Source organism: Heterodontus francisci, chromosome 14, assembly GCF_036365525.1.
Source record: "Heterodontus francisci isolate sHetFra1 chromosome 14, sHetFra1.hap1, whole genome shotgun sequence".
Classification (NCBI taxonomy): Eukaryota; Metazoa; Chordata; class Chondrichthyes; order Heterodontiformes; family Heterodontidae; genus Heterodontus; species Heterodontus francisci.
The window spans coordinates 35,254,837-35,270,124 of NC_090384.1; the positions used below are offsets into that span (position 1 = coordinate 35,254,837).

General features: G+C 46.0%; 1 protein-coding gene across 2 annotated transcripts in view; it reads left to right on the top strand.

Annotated features, from left to right (window-relative positions):
- b4galnt4a (beta-1,4-N-acetyl-galactosaminyl transferase 4a) overlaps nucleotides 1-15,288 on the top strand; it is a 973,366-nt gene that overhangs the window by 946,090 nt on the left and 11,988 nt on the right. The window contains exon 18 of one of the 2 annotated variants that reach the window (XM_068045982.1): nucleotides 14,519-14,672. In XM_068045982.1, coding sequence (XP_067902083.1) covers nucleotides 14,519-14,672 — 154 coding nt within the window. Of the gene's footprint in view, nucleotides 1-14,518; nucleotides 14,673-15,288 lie in introns of those variants that run through there. The other variant, XM_068045983.1, reaches the window with a different exon arrangement.

Sequence of the window (15,288 nt, forward strand, 5' to 3'; positions counted from 1 at the left end):
CTATCTAACTGTAGTCAGAGAATCAGTTGCAATGGCTTCTCTTCCCGCTCTCGCACCGTTATCTCTGGTGTTCCCCAAGGATCTATCATTGCCCCCCTCCTATTTCTCATCTACATGCTGCCCTTCGGCGACATCATCCGAAAGCACCGCATTAATTTTCACATGTACACTGCGACACTCAGCTCTACCTCGCTACCACCTCTCTCCACTCCTCCGCTGTTGCTAAATTATCAGACTGCTTATCCGACATCCAGTACTGGATGAGCAGAAACTTCCTCCAATTAGATATTGGGAAGACTGATGCCATTGTTTTTGGTCCCCTCTCCAAAATCTGCTCCCTAACTACCAACTTCATCCCTCTCCCTGGCAACAGTCTGAGATTAAGCCAGCCTGTTCACAACCTAGGTGTCACATTTGACCTGAGATGACGTCATATTCTTTCCATCACTAAGACCACCCAGTCCCACTGTGTAACATCGCCCAACTTTGCCCCTCTCTCAGCTCATCTACTGCTGAAACCCTCATTACCTTTAGACTTGACTATTCCACTGCACTGTTGACTGATCTCTCACATTCTACTCTCCGTAAACTCGAGGTCATCCAAAACTCTGCTGCCTGTGTCTTAACTTGCACCAAATCCCCTATCACCCCTGTGCTCGCTGACCTACATTGACTCCTGGTCAAGCAATGTCTTGATTTTAAAATTCTCATCCTTGTTTTCAAATCCCTCCAAGGTCTCACCCCTCCCTATCTATGTAATCTCCTGCAGCATCCCAATCCTAGATATCTGTGCTCCTCTAGTTCTGGCCTCTTCTGCATCCCCGATTTTAATCACTCCACCATTGGTGGCCACCCCTTCAGCTGCCTAGGCCCTAAGCTCTGGATTGCCCTCACAGCTCGCTTTCCTCCTTTAAGGCATTCTTTAAAACCTTCCTGAATGACCAAGCTTTTAGTCATCTGACTAAATATATCCTGATGTGGCTTGGTGTCATACTTTGTTTTATAATGCTTCTGTGAAGCGCCTTGTCATGTTTTTTATTATGTTAAAGGCGCTATATAAATATAAGTTGTTGCAGCAGAAGCATGGCAGGAGTAGGCACAGATGAAGGAATTTGCTTCTGGCATCACCATGCCTATGCCACCCAGCTGTCCCAGTCAAATATCCCAAATATCAAAAACCTCATAAGCCAGGCATTAGTAACCTGACACACCCTGCCGTGAATGGTGGTGGACAATTAAACAACTAGTGGGAGGACAAGGCTCCATGAATATTCCCATCATCAATGATGGGAGAGTCTAGCACATCAGTGCAAAAGACAAGGCTAAAACATTAGCAACCATCTTCAGCCAGAAGTGCTAAGTGGATGATCCATCTTGGCCTTCTCCTGAGGTCACCACTGTCATAGATGCCAGTCTTCAGCCAGTTCAATTCACTCCACATGATATCAAGAAATGGCTGAATGCACAGGATATGGCAAAGGCTATGGGCTCTGATAACATGCAGGCTATGGTGCTGAAGACTTTTGCTGCAGAACCAGCCACTCCCCTAGACAAGCTCTTCCAGTACAGCTATAACACTAGTATTTACCCAACAAAGTAGAAAGTTGCCTGGATATGTCCTGCCCACAAAAAGCAGGACAAATCCAATCCAGCCAATTAACTGCCCCGTCAGTCTACTCTCAATCATCAGTAAAGTAATGGAAGATGTTGTCGATAGTGTTGATATCAAGTGCGACTTACTCAGCAATAATGAGGTGTCAACCTGGTGAAGCTACAACACAGGACTACTTGCATGCCAAACAGCGGAAGCAGCATGCGATAGAGAGGGCTAAGCAATCCCACAACCAACGGATCAGATCTAAGCTGTACAGTCCTGCCACATCCAGTCGTGAATGGTGGTGGACAATTAAATAATTGGCAGGAGGAGGAGGCTCCACAAATATTCCAATCCTCAACGATGGGGGATCCCAGCACATTGGTGCAAAAGACAAGGCTAAACATTTGCATCTATCTTCAGCCAGAAGTGCCGAGTGGATAATCCATCTCAGCCTCCTCCTGAGGTCCCCAGCATCACAGCATACAGCCATCCCACGTGATATCAAGAAATAGCTGAAGGCACTGGATACTGCAAAGACTATGGGCCCTGAAACATTCCGGCAATAGTGCTCAAGACTTGTGCTCCAGAACTCGCCGCTACCCGAGCCAAAATGTTACAGTACAGCTACAACACTGGCATCTACCTGGCAATGTGGAAAATTGCCCAGGTATGTCCTGTGCACAAAAAGCAAGACAAATCTGACCCGGCCAATTACCGCCCTATCAGTCTACTCTCGATCATCGGCAAAGTGAGAGAAGATGTCATCGACAGTGCTATCAAACGGCACTTGCTCAGCACTAACCTTCTCACTGACAAGCAGTTTGGGTTCCGCCAGGGCGACTCAGCTCCAGACCTCATTACAGCCTTGGACCAAACATGGACAAAAGAGCTGAACTCCAGAGGTGTGGTGAGAGTGACTTCCCTTGACATCAAGGCAGCATTTAACTGAGTATGGCACCAAGGAGCCCGAACAAAACTGGAGTCAATGGGAATCAGGGTGAAAACTCTCCACTGTTTGGTGTCATACCTAGCACAAAGTAAGATGTTTTTGGTTGTTGGAGGTCAACCATCTTAGTCCTAGGACGTTACTGCAAGAGTTCTTCAGGGTAGTGTTCTCTGCCCAACCCTCTTCAGCTGCTTCATCAATGACCTTTCCTCCATCATAAAGTGAGAAATGGGGATGTTTGCTGATGATTGCACAATGTTCAGCACCATTCACGATTCATGATTAGAATCCAGGACCAGCATGTTCCTGTGAGGAAGAAGGATAAGTTTGGCAAGTTTCTGGAACCTTGGATAACGCGGGATATTGTGAGCCTAGTCAAAAAGAAAAAGGAAGCATTCGTAAGGGCTGGAAGGCTAGGAACAGACGAATCCCTTGAGGAATATAAAGACAGTCGGAAGGAACTTAAGCAAGGAGTCAGGAGGGCTAAAAGGGGTCATGAAAAGTCATTGGCAAACAGGATTAAGGAAAATCCCAAGGCTTTTTATACATATATAAAGAGCAAGAGGGTAACCAGGGAAAGGGTTGGCCCACTCAAGGACAGAGAAGGGAATCTACATGTGGAGCCAGAGGAAATGGGCGAGGTACTAAATGAGTACTTTGCATCAGTATTCACCAAAGAGAAGGACTTGGTGGATGATGAGCCTAGGGAAGGGAGTGTAGATAGTCTCAGTCATCTCATTATCAAAAAGGAGGAGGTGTTGGGTGTCTTGCAAAGCATTAAGGTAGATAAGTCCCCAGGGCCTGAAGGGATCTACCCTAGAATACTGAGGGAGGCAAGGGAAGAAATTGCTGGGGCCTTGACAGAAATCTTTGCATCTTCATTGGCTACAAGTGAGGTCCCAGAGGACTGGAGGATAGCCAATATTGTTCCTTTGTTTAAGAAGGGTAGCAAGGATAATCCAGGAAATTATAGGCCGGTGAGCCTTACGTCAATCATAGGGAAATTATTAGAGAGGATTCTTCAGGACAGGATTTACTCCCATTTGGAAACAAATGAACTTATTAGCGAGAGGCAGCATGGTTTTGTGAAGGGGAGGTCATGTCTCACTAATTTGATTGAGTTTTTTGAGGAAGTGACAAAGATGAAGGAAGGGCAGTGGATGTTATCTATATGGACTTCAGTCAAGCCTTTGATAAGGTCCCTCATGGCAGACTGGTACAAAAGGTGAAGTCACACGGGATCAGAGGTGAGCTGGCAAGATGGATACAGAACTGGCTCAGTCATAGAAGACAGAGGGTAGCAGTGGAAGGGTGCTTTTCTGAATGGAGGGATGTGACTAGTGGTGTTCCGCAGGGATCAGTGCTGGGACCTTTGCTGTTTGTAATATATATAAATGATTTGGAGGAAAATGTAGCTGGTCTGATTAGTAAGTTTGCGGACGACACAAAGGTTGGTGGAGTTGAGGATAGTGTTGAGGATTGTCAGAGGATACAGCAGGATATAGATCGGTTGGCGACTTGGGCAGAGAAATGGCAGATGGAGTTTAATCCGGACAAATGTGAGGTAATGCATTTTGGAAGGTCTAATGCAGGTGGGAAGTATACAGTAAATGGCAGAACCCTTAGGATTTTTGATAGGCAGAGAGATCTGGGCGTACAGGTCCACAGGTCACTGAAAGTGGCAACGCAGATGGATAAGGTAGTCAAGAAGGCATATGGCATGCTTGCCTTCATCGGTCGGGGCATAGAGTATAAAAATTGGCAAGTCATGCTGCAGCTGTACAGAACTTTAGTTAGGCCACACTTAGAATATTGCGTGCAATTCTGGTCGCCACACTACCAGAAGGACGTGGAGGCTTTGGAGAGGGTACAGAAGAGGTTTGCCAGAATGTTGCCTGGTCTGGAGGGCATTAGCTATGAGGAGAGGTTGGATAAACTCAGATTGTTTTCACTGGAACGACGGAGGTGGAGGGGCGACATGATAGAGGTTTACAAAGTTATGAGCGGCATGGACAGAGTGGATAGTCAGAAGCTTTTTCCCAGGGTGGAAGAGTCAGTTACTAGGGGACATAGGTTTAAGGTGAGAGAGGCAAAGTTTAAAGGGGATGTGCGAAGCAAGTTCTTTACACAGAGGGTGGTGAGTGCCTGGAACTTGCTGCCGGGGGAGGTGGTAGAAGCAGGTACAATAGCGATGTTTAAGAGGCATCTTGACAAATAAATGACTAGGATGGGAATAGAGGGATACGGTCCCCGGAAGTGCAGAAGGTTTTAGTTTAGGCAGGCATCAAGATCGGCGCAGGCTTGGAGGGCCGAATGGCCTGTTCCTGTCCTGTACTGTTCTTTGTTCTTTGTTCTCAGATAGTGAAGCAGTCTGTGTCCATATGCTGCAAGACCTGGACAACATCCAGGCTTGGGCTGATAAGTGGCAAGTAACATTTGCGCCATACATTTGCCGGGAAATGACCATCTCAAACAAGAGAGAATCTAACCGTCTCCCCTTGACGTTTAATGACATTACCATCATTGAATCCCCCACTATCAACATCCTTGTGGTCACCATTGACCAGAAGCTAAACTGGACCAGCCACATAAATGCTATGGCTACAAGAGCAGGTCAGAGGCTGGGAATTCTGCTGCGAGTAACTCACCTCCTGACTCCCTAATGCCTGTCCATGATCTACAAGGCACAGGTCGGGAGTGTGATGGAATACTGTCCACTTGCCTGGATGGGTGCAGCTCCAACAACATTCAAGAAGCTCGACACCATTCAGGACAAAGCAGCCGGCTTGATTGGCACCCCATTATCCACCTCCAACATTCACTCCCTCCACCACTGATGCACAGTGGCAGCAGTGTGTACCCTCGACAAGATGTACTGCAGCAGCTCACCAAGACTCCTTCAATAGCACCTTCCAAACCTGCGACCTCTACCAACTAGAAGGACAAGGCAGCAGATGCATGGGAACACCACCACCTGCAAGTTTCCCTCCAAGCTACACACCATCCTGACTTGGAACTATATCGCCGTTCCTTCACTGTTGCTGGGTCAAAATTCTGGAACTCTCTTCCTAACAGCACTGTGGGTATACCTATATGCCAAGGACTGCAGTGGTACAAGAAGGCACCTCACCACCACCTTCTCAAGGGCAATTAAGGATGGGCAATCATTTCTGGCATAGCCAGCTATGCCCACATACCCCGAACAATTAAAATAAAACCTACTGAGCAGTACTCAGTTTGGGTGCTGCCAGGGGCATTCTTCTCCAGACCTCATTACAGCCTTGGTCCAACAAGATCAAAAGAGCTGAATTCAAGAGGTGAGGTGAGAGTGACTGCCCTTGACATCAAGGCAGCATTTGGTAAGTGTGGAATCAAAGAGCTTCCGTGAAATTGAAGTCAATGGGAATCACTGGGAAAACATCTCCACTGATTGGAGTCATACATAGCACAAAGAAAGATGGATGTGGTTGTTGGAGGCCGGTGACCTTAGCCCCAGATCATTGCTGCAGGAGTTCCTCAGGGCAGAGTCATAGGCCCAACCAGCATTAGCTGCTTCATCAATAACCATCCCTCCAATGTAACGGCATCAGTGGCGATGTTCACTGATGATTGCAGTGTTGAGTTCCATTCTCAACTCCTCAGAGAATGAAACAGCCCATGCCCTCTTGCAGCAAACCTGGACAACATTCAGGCTTGGGCTGATAAATGGCAAGTAACATTTGTGCCATACAAGTGCCAGGCAATGACCATCTCCAACAAGAAAGAATCGAACCACCTCCCTTGACATTTTACGGGATTACCATTGCCAAATCCCCACCATCAACATCTTGGGGAGGATCACCATTGACAGCAACTTAACTGGACCAGTAACATAAATGTAACTACAAGAGCAGGTCAGAGGCTGGGTATTCCATGGCAGGTAACTCACATCCTGACTCCACAAAACCTAGAAATGTATGGATATCACTCTGCTATTTGAGAAAAGTAAGCAAGCAAAATCAGGGAATTACAGACCAGGTTGCCTAGTACCCATTGTAAGGAATTTACTATAGAGTCTATAATTAAAGATAGGGTGACTAAACACCCTGAAAATTTTCAGCTGATCGGAGAGAGTCAGCATGGTTTTGTAAAGAGTAGGTCATGCCTGACAAACCCGATAGAATTTTTTTGAATGGGTGATTAAAGTACTGGACAGGTGACCGTCCATGCATGTTATTTATATAGATTTCCAAAAGGTATTTGATAAAGTCTTTTATAAGGGACTGTTCGCTAAAGTTGAAGCTCATGGAATTTTTTAAAATTATTCTTTCATGGGATGTGGGCATCGCTGGCAAGGCCAGCATATGTTGCCAATCCCTAATTGCCCTTGTCAACTGAATAGCTTGCTAGGCCATTTCAGAGGGCAGTTAAGAGTCAACCACATTGCTGTGGATCTGGAGTCACATGTAGGCCAGACCAGGTAAGGATGGCAGATTTCTTTCCCTGAAGGAAATTAGTGAACGAGATGGGTTTTTACGACAACCGATAGTTTCATGGCACCATTACTGAGACTAGCTGTTGAAAAGCTAGAAACAGTGGAAATCCAAAGAGATTTGGAGGTTCAGGTACATAGATCATTAAAGTGTCATGGGCAGGTACAGAAAATAATCAAAAAACCTAATGGAATGCTGGCCTTTATATCTAGAAGACTAGAATACAAGGACTAGAAGTCATGCTTCAGCTGTACAAAGTCTTAGTTAGACCATATCTGGCGTATTGTGAGCAGTTCTGGACACCACACTTTAGAGGCAGTGCAGCATAGGTTTACCGGAATGATACCCGTACTCCAAGAGTCAAGTTACGAGGAGAGATTAAACAAACTAGGCTTGTATTCTCTAGAACTTAGAAGGTTAAGCAGTGATTTGATCGAAGTTTTCAAGATATTAAGGGCACCAAATAGGGTAGATAGAGAAAAACTATTTCCACTAATTGGGGAGTCTAGGATTCGGAGGCATAGTCTAAAAATTGGAGCTAGACCTTTTTGGAGTGAAATTAGGAACTGCCTCTACATACAAAGGGTGGTAGAAGTTTGGAATTCTCTCTGCAAACAACAATTGAAGCTAGATTAGTTGTAAATTTTAAATCTGAGATTGGTAGATTTTTGTTATCCAAAGCTATTAAGGGATTTGAGGCAAAGGTGGGTATATGGCATTAGGTCACAGATCAACCATGATCTCATTGAATGGTGAAACACACTGGAGGGGCTAAATGGCCTACTCATGTTCCTGTAAATCAAGAGTGTGATGGAATACTCTCCAGAGAGCAGCTCCAAAAACACTCAAGAAGCTCAACACCATCCAGGACAAAGCAGCCGTATGATCGGCTCCCCATCTACCATGTTAAACATGCATTCCCTCTACCACTGGTGCACCATGACTGCCTTGTATGCCATATAGAAGTTGCGCTGCAACAACTCACCAAGGTTTCTTTGACAGCACCTTCTAAACCCACGGCCTCTAACACTTAGAATGCCTAAGGCAGCAGGTGCATGGGATCATCATCACCTGCAAGTTCCCCTCCAGTCACACACCATCCTGTCTTGAAACTATATTGCCGTTCTTTCATTGTCGCTGGATCAAAATCCTGGCACTCCTTCCCTAACAGCACTATGGGTATACTGACGTCATATGGACTGCAGCAGTTCAAGAAGGCAGCACGCCATCATCATCTCAAGGGCAATTAGGGATGGCCTTGGCAGCAATGTACACATCCCATGAACGAATAAGGAAAACGACGTATGGATTGGCGCACTGCAGACTGGCAGATGTCATCAGGGGACATAATCACTGACCAACACAAACAAATGGACCGCTGGGTTGAGCACTACTTAGAACTGTACTCCAGGGAGAATGCTGTCACTGAGACTGCCCTCAATGCAGCCCAGCCTCTACCAGTCATGGATGAGCTGGACATACAGCCAACAAAATCGGAACTCAGTGATGCCATTGATTCTCTAGCCAGCGGAAAAGCCCCTGGGAAGGACAGCATTACCCCTGAAATAATCAAGAGTGCCAAGCCTGCTATACTCTCAGCACTACATGAACTGCTATGCCTGTGCTGGGACGAGGGAGCAGTACCCCAGGACATGCGCGATGCCAATATCATCACCCTCTATAAAAACAAAGGTGACCGCGGTGACTGCAGCAACTACCGTGGAATCTCCCTGCTCAGCATAGTGGGGAAAGTCTTTGCTCGAGTCGCTCTGAACAGGCTCCAGAAGCTGGCCGAGCGCATCTACCCTGAGGCACAGTGTGGCTTTCGTGCAGAGAGATCGACCGTTGACATGCTGTTCTCCCTTCGTCAGATACAGGAGAAATGCCGTGAACAACAGATGCCCCTCTACATTGCTTTCATTGATCTCACCAAAGCCTTTGACCTCGTCAGCAGACGTGGTCTCTTCAGACTACTAGAAAAGATTGGATGCCCACCAAAGCTACTAAGTATCATCAACTCATTCCATGACAATATGAAAGGCACAATTCAATATGGTGGCTCCTCTTCAGACCCCTTTCCTATCCTGAGTGGCGTGAAACAGGGCTGTGTTCTCGCACCCACTCTTTTGGGGATTTTCTTCTCCCTGCTGCTCTCACATGCGTTTAAGTCCTCTGAAGAAGGAATTTTCCTCCACACAAGATCAGGGGGCAGGTTGTTCAACCTTGCCCGTCTAAGAGCGAAGTCCAAAGTACGGAAAGTCCTCATCAGGGAACTGCTCTTTGTTGACGATGCTGCTTTAACATCTCACACTGAAGAGTGCCTACAGTGAATTTGGCCTAACCATCAGCCTCAAGAAAACGAACATCATGGGGCAGGACGTCAGAAATGCTCCATCCATCAATATTGGCGACTACGCTCTGGAAGTGGTTCAAGAGTTCACCTACCTTGGCTCAACTATCACCAGTAACCTGTCTCTAGATGCAGAAATCAACAAGCGCATGGGTAAGGCTTCCACTGCAATGTCCAGACTGGCCAAGAGAGTGTGAGAAAATGGCGCACTGACACGGAACACAAAAGTCCGAGTGTATCAGGCCTGTGTCCTCAGTACCTTGCTCTATGGCAGCGAGGCCTGGACAACGTATGTCAGCCAAGAGCAACGTCTCAATTCATTCCATTTTCGCTGCCTCCAGAGAATACTTGGCATCAGGTGGCAGGACTGTATCTCCAACACAGAAGTCCTCGAGGCGGCCAACATCCCCAGCTTGTACACACTAGTGAGTCAGCGGCGCTTGAGATGGCTTGGCCATGTGAGCCGCATGGAAGATGGCAGGATCCCCAAAGACACATTGTACAGCGAGCTCGCCACTGGTATCAGACCCACCAGCCGTCCATGTCTCCGCTTTAAAGACGTCTGCAAACGCGACATGAAATCCTGTGACATTGATCACAAGTCGTGGGAGTTAGTTGCCAGCGTTCGCCAGAGCTGGCGGGCAACCATAAAGACGGGGCTAAAATGTGGCGAGTCGAAGAGACTTAGTAGTTGGCAGGAAAAAAGACAGAGGCGCAAGGGGAGAGCCAACTGTGCAACAGCCCCGACAAACAAATTTCTCTGCAGCACCTGTGGAAGAGCCTGTCACTCTACAATTGGCCTTTATAGCCACTCCAGGCGCTGCTTCACAAACCACTGACCACCTCCAGGCGCGTATCCATTGTCTCTCGAGATAAGGAGGCCAAAGAAGAGAAGACTAGCAGATGTCACCTGTTGCAGTCAAATACAATTGCACAGCTAGTGGAACTTTTCATACTGGCATCTGCTCTGAGTGTCTCTTTGCTTAGAGGTGGCTCTTTATCTCCCTCAGCTGGGTCATGAGACAGTCTGGCACCATCTAGCACATCAGCCATCAAGAGATCACTTATCCCTGTCCACTCCTCCTATACTCTGGGTGGGCCTAATTGGATAGTTCTTTCAAAGAGCTGGCACAAGCCTGATGGGCCAAATGGCCTTAATTTGTGCTGTAAAACTTTATCATTCTTTGACAGGATTTGTTGAATATTGCAGTAAATGTGCAGTATAATGGACTTAAATCCTTTTTAAGATTAAATATCGCACTGGCATACAGTTCTGTACATTGATAATTATTGGTACCAGGGGACAAAATGTGTATTTCCATTTAGGTTTGCTTCTGTTTCAACAAAGCTGCTTGTGGATTCAGCATTCTGTGTGGTTATTGGCAATGGAGGGAATCCGGTTATCGGCTTAATGGAAAAGCTCATCAGAGCATGTTTGTGATCAGTCATTGCATTCAGAATATCATCACTTCCATTTCTCGGAACAAGAAAAATCTTATATTTGATCTGCTTGGTGATAAAGGCTGCTGTTGGACTAGCAACTACCCAGAAAACACTTTTGTTTTTAATTTGATTGAAATACCAGCTAGTGTAGCTTTATAAAAGCTTTGTAATAAGCTTTATTGTCTGTGTTAATCATTACCTTAAACCCATGTTCCCACTGGTGTGTCCATTTGGTGTGTTCACTTGCTGACAAATGATTCTTTCCTGTCAAACAGAAACAGTGCCTTAAAGGTCATATTACTTCAAAGGACTAATGACACTGATCTTGGTTGGACTCTGAAGCTGGTATTTGCCTTGCCTGACTCTGTGACCCTGATCTGGCTTGATTTTGCAGGCACTCCCTTTCTGTCCCCAGTACAACTCTGCAACCACTACTCCCCGACAATCCAAGTCTGACTGTAGCCACTGTTTCTGCTGTCAAACTAACTCTATAGCTCTGCTACACCTAAATCTGCAGTCAGCCTCCCAGTTCTGGACTGACTGTGGTCAGTCTCCCAGTTCTGGACTGACTACAGCCAGTCTCCTAGTTCTGGACTGACAGCGGTCAGTCTCTCAGTTCTGGACTGACTCTGCAGCCAGTCTCCCAGTTCTGGACTGACTCTGCAGTCAGACTGCCTGTTCTGGACTGACTGCGGTCAGTCTTCCAGTTCTGGACTGACTGCGGTCAGTCTCCCAGTTCTGGACTGACTGTGGTCAGTGTCCCAGTTCTGGAGTCACTCTGCAGCCAGTGCTCACATACAATAACAATGCAATACGTGCCTTCTGCTGCTTCCTTGTGTTTGTTTTAAAAACTTCAGCTGGATCAGTACACAAAAAACACAGATCACATTCATCTGTAATTTTTTCTATTGTATTACATCAAAAAGACCAATATAAAATTCTGAGACATCCTTCATTACACTAGTATGTTATTTTAATACTCTTTTTGGTTCATTTCAACCTGAAAAGAAATGATTATAAACTGATCTTATTGTTCACTAGGTTTTGTTTGTTATGAATCATTATTACAATGTAGAGTGGGCGTCTCTGTCCAATGGCGTTAAGTACACACTGTCCTACATTGTGAAATAATCCATTACTTTTTCTGTCACCACTGGAAACTCATTTACTATTTTCTCCATATCTATTTATGCTGCAGGCTGGATTTAGTCATGCCAGCGGGGTTCCTTGTGCCGGGCCAAAAGGGTGAATGGGAATCACATCTCAGCCTTTTGGAGCCTCTTCAGCGTGGTTCTACTGCATTCAGGCACTTAAGTACTTGGTGCCAGGATCTTTGTCCCTTTAAGGACAGGGATCCCACCGCCAAGAGCTGTCGGCCAATCACAGGGCTGGCAGCTCAGTAGTATCAGCAGTACCACCGGGAGCAGTGGCCATTGCCGGTTCTACAGGAGGCCTCTGGACAGGCCCAGTGCTGGACACTCAGAGAGAAGCTAAGTGAGGCAGTGTTAACGGGGCCAGTCTGGCAGGCCCCGGCAATGGGGGCGAGGAGGGTGCGTGATGAGTGTGGGGGCTAGGTGTTACGGGAGGTGGGCTGTTTGCCGCGGGGGGCCCTTTGTGGGCCATAGATTGCCCATGAAGGAGGGCTCCCCCCCACCTCATTTTACTGGGCAACCTCCCCACGTGGCGGAGGCCCTCACTATTGGCTTAATTCCAGCAGTAGCAGGTAGAGGCCCTTAAGCGGCTATTGATTAGCCACAAGGGTCTCTTTGGTCTCTTGGCAGGAAGGCCATCTTCGGTTTTTCCAACTGCCGGTTTAATTGCACTGTGATGGGAAGGTGATGGGCCCTCCGCTGCACTCCCCCACTCACCCACCTCCACTGCCTCTCGTCCCAGTTCTATGGGCCCCCTCCCTCCTAGCCAGTCTCCAGGGGGCCATTATATCTAGCCTGTGTGCATTTGTTTGTGTGTCCATTTCTAACTTCTCATTTGCAAGCAATAGCACCAAAAAGTGTTTCACAGGGACGCAGGAAATGAACTAAAAAGGGTTAATTATGCCTCTCTCGATGTGTGTCCATATCTCTTTGTGTCTCTTTCTCAAAGAGAAGAATGAGTCACTGAAGAATAAGGAGAAGCTTCCAGCTCTGTGTTGCTTTGATAAATTCCTTTAACATTTCCACCTTTTGGTGACAGTGCCTTTCAATAATAATACAGCCTTTGTGCTTGCCTGGAGCTTTGTGTTTACTTTCTATTTTGGTCTGGAAAGGAGATCTTATTATAGAGCTACATAAAATAGAGACAGTAAATCTGGAGTGCTATTTCAAATTAAACCATGACAAGAAGTTCAAACTGGCAAAAGACAAACATCAAAAAGTTCTTCTCACAAAGAATATGTGGAATGGACTTTGAAGTAGGTGGAGACAAAAATAGTTCAGAAAAGGTTGCAAGTTGTGATGAAAGCACTGCGGGTTAGTTCTGGATGGATGAGCTAATTGGTTGATTGACCTCCCCCAACCACTGCAGCACAATAGAATCGTTTTAATACCTTTAAAAGCCAAAAATATAGCTCCCCCCACCTCACCTAGTGGGGAAAGCAACCACCAGTGTAGTAATAAAATCATTAGGTACTAGATTCAATTCCTGAGCTATGCTAAAATAGGCTTTGCAACCATGGGCTAGGGACAGGAGAAAATCAGTTTGGGTTCCTACCAGTGATCACTGGGCTAGTGACCCCCATGGAAAGTAAGTACATGAATGTTCTGTGTGAATATCGTCAGGCTTTCTATGATGCTTTCCACAGCTGATTAGCCTGCCAACAGTCTGTTTTGATGTATACATGTAAATAATGGACAAGCTACCACCCTACAGAGCCACCCCCATCACCTTTAAGGAGGTGGCAGGGTGAAAAAATATTGTAGGACATCCATGAGGGAGGAGTTAGTAACAAATAAGGGTTTTAGAACCAACGGGAGAGGTTTAATCATTTCATTCTGCTATGAAAAGTATTTATTTTCCATAGCAGTTTTTGGGGCTACCTTAACCTAATACATTAGTCTTGCTGCCTCACTCACTGATTTTCTTTAAGGAAGAAAAGACTTGCAGCATTCTTCATGAATTCAGGCTGTCCCAACCACTTTACAGCCAATGAAGTACTTATGAAGTGTAGTAATGTAGGAAACGTAGCAGTCCATTTGTGCATAGCAAGCTCCCACAATGAGATAAATGGCCAGATCATCTGTTTTAGGTATTGGTTAAAGAATAAATGTTGATTAGGACGTTGGGGAGAGATCTTTGACGTGCAACATTCCCTCAGTACCGCACTGAAATATCAGCCTGAACTTTGTGCTCAAGTCTCGGGAGTAGGGCTTGAACCACAATCTTCTGACTCAGAGCTGCAGGTACTACCCACTGAGCCGAGGCGGACCCCTTTATTCCACTAACTGGAGGCTGAAAGTGTCTTTTTGTCAGCTGTGCCATGGATGAATGGCTGCTTGGAGCCAATGGAGAATCCAAGTACTTGGTCTGTTAGAAGGAGCAGGCTCAATGGGCGCAATTACTTTGTCTTTCTCCAAGCTATCTTTTTAACCTCAATCATGTACCAGTCTAGGATATTTCCTTTCCCCCTTCCTTTAGTCCCACTGGGACTAAAAGTATTTTGAAGTATTTCCTTTATTCTGGAATAATGTGATGTTGTTTCTGTCTCTCTCCTTCAGGATAGCCACTCAATTCTGTTCCTGTGTGATCTGCACATCCATTTCCCTATCAACATCATAGACAATATTAGAAAGCACTGTATAGAAGGGAAACTGGCATATGCCCCCATTGTGATGCGACTGGGCTGTGGCAGCTCTCCCAATGAGCCTGATGGTAAGTGATCTTCTGGCAGGAAGCCCACCTTCCATCTTAAGACTGCATGGCAGTATGTGATTATCATCACATGGCTGGAGGTGAAAGTTTACTTTAATTTGGCCATGCGTGCACTATTTGAGTATATTCTCCTTCGGAATACTGGATAGGCTGGTAAAGGCTAAACTTCTGGACTTATTTAAGAAACATTTAGATTTTGTGTTGGAGTGATTTGCAGAATCCTTCTGAATGGATGAACTGAATGGCTTTGTTCATCCATATGTATCTTATGATCTACACTTTAATGATACTTCGGAACTTTTTTTTCCAAATTTGCCAACAGAAGGTTTTCAACCAGTAGACCAGTTTAAGGCCCTCAGCAACCTAATCTCTTGAGAGATCCCAGTCCAGCTATAATTTACTGGGACTGATTGAGGTGGCCATATTCACAGTCAACCTTTTTATTTATCAGGGTGTTCAGCTGCTCATTGCTGGTGGAAGTCTACCATAACCCACATTATGACTTCGCCTAGTCGTCACAAGAGGGTCCTTATAACGATTCTTCTTCTTCAGCTGCCCCATAAGTAACACAAAAAGGTGTTTGCATTCCTGTGTAACTGACGATCTTGCCTAAAGT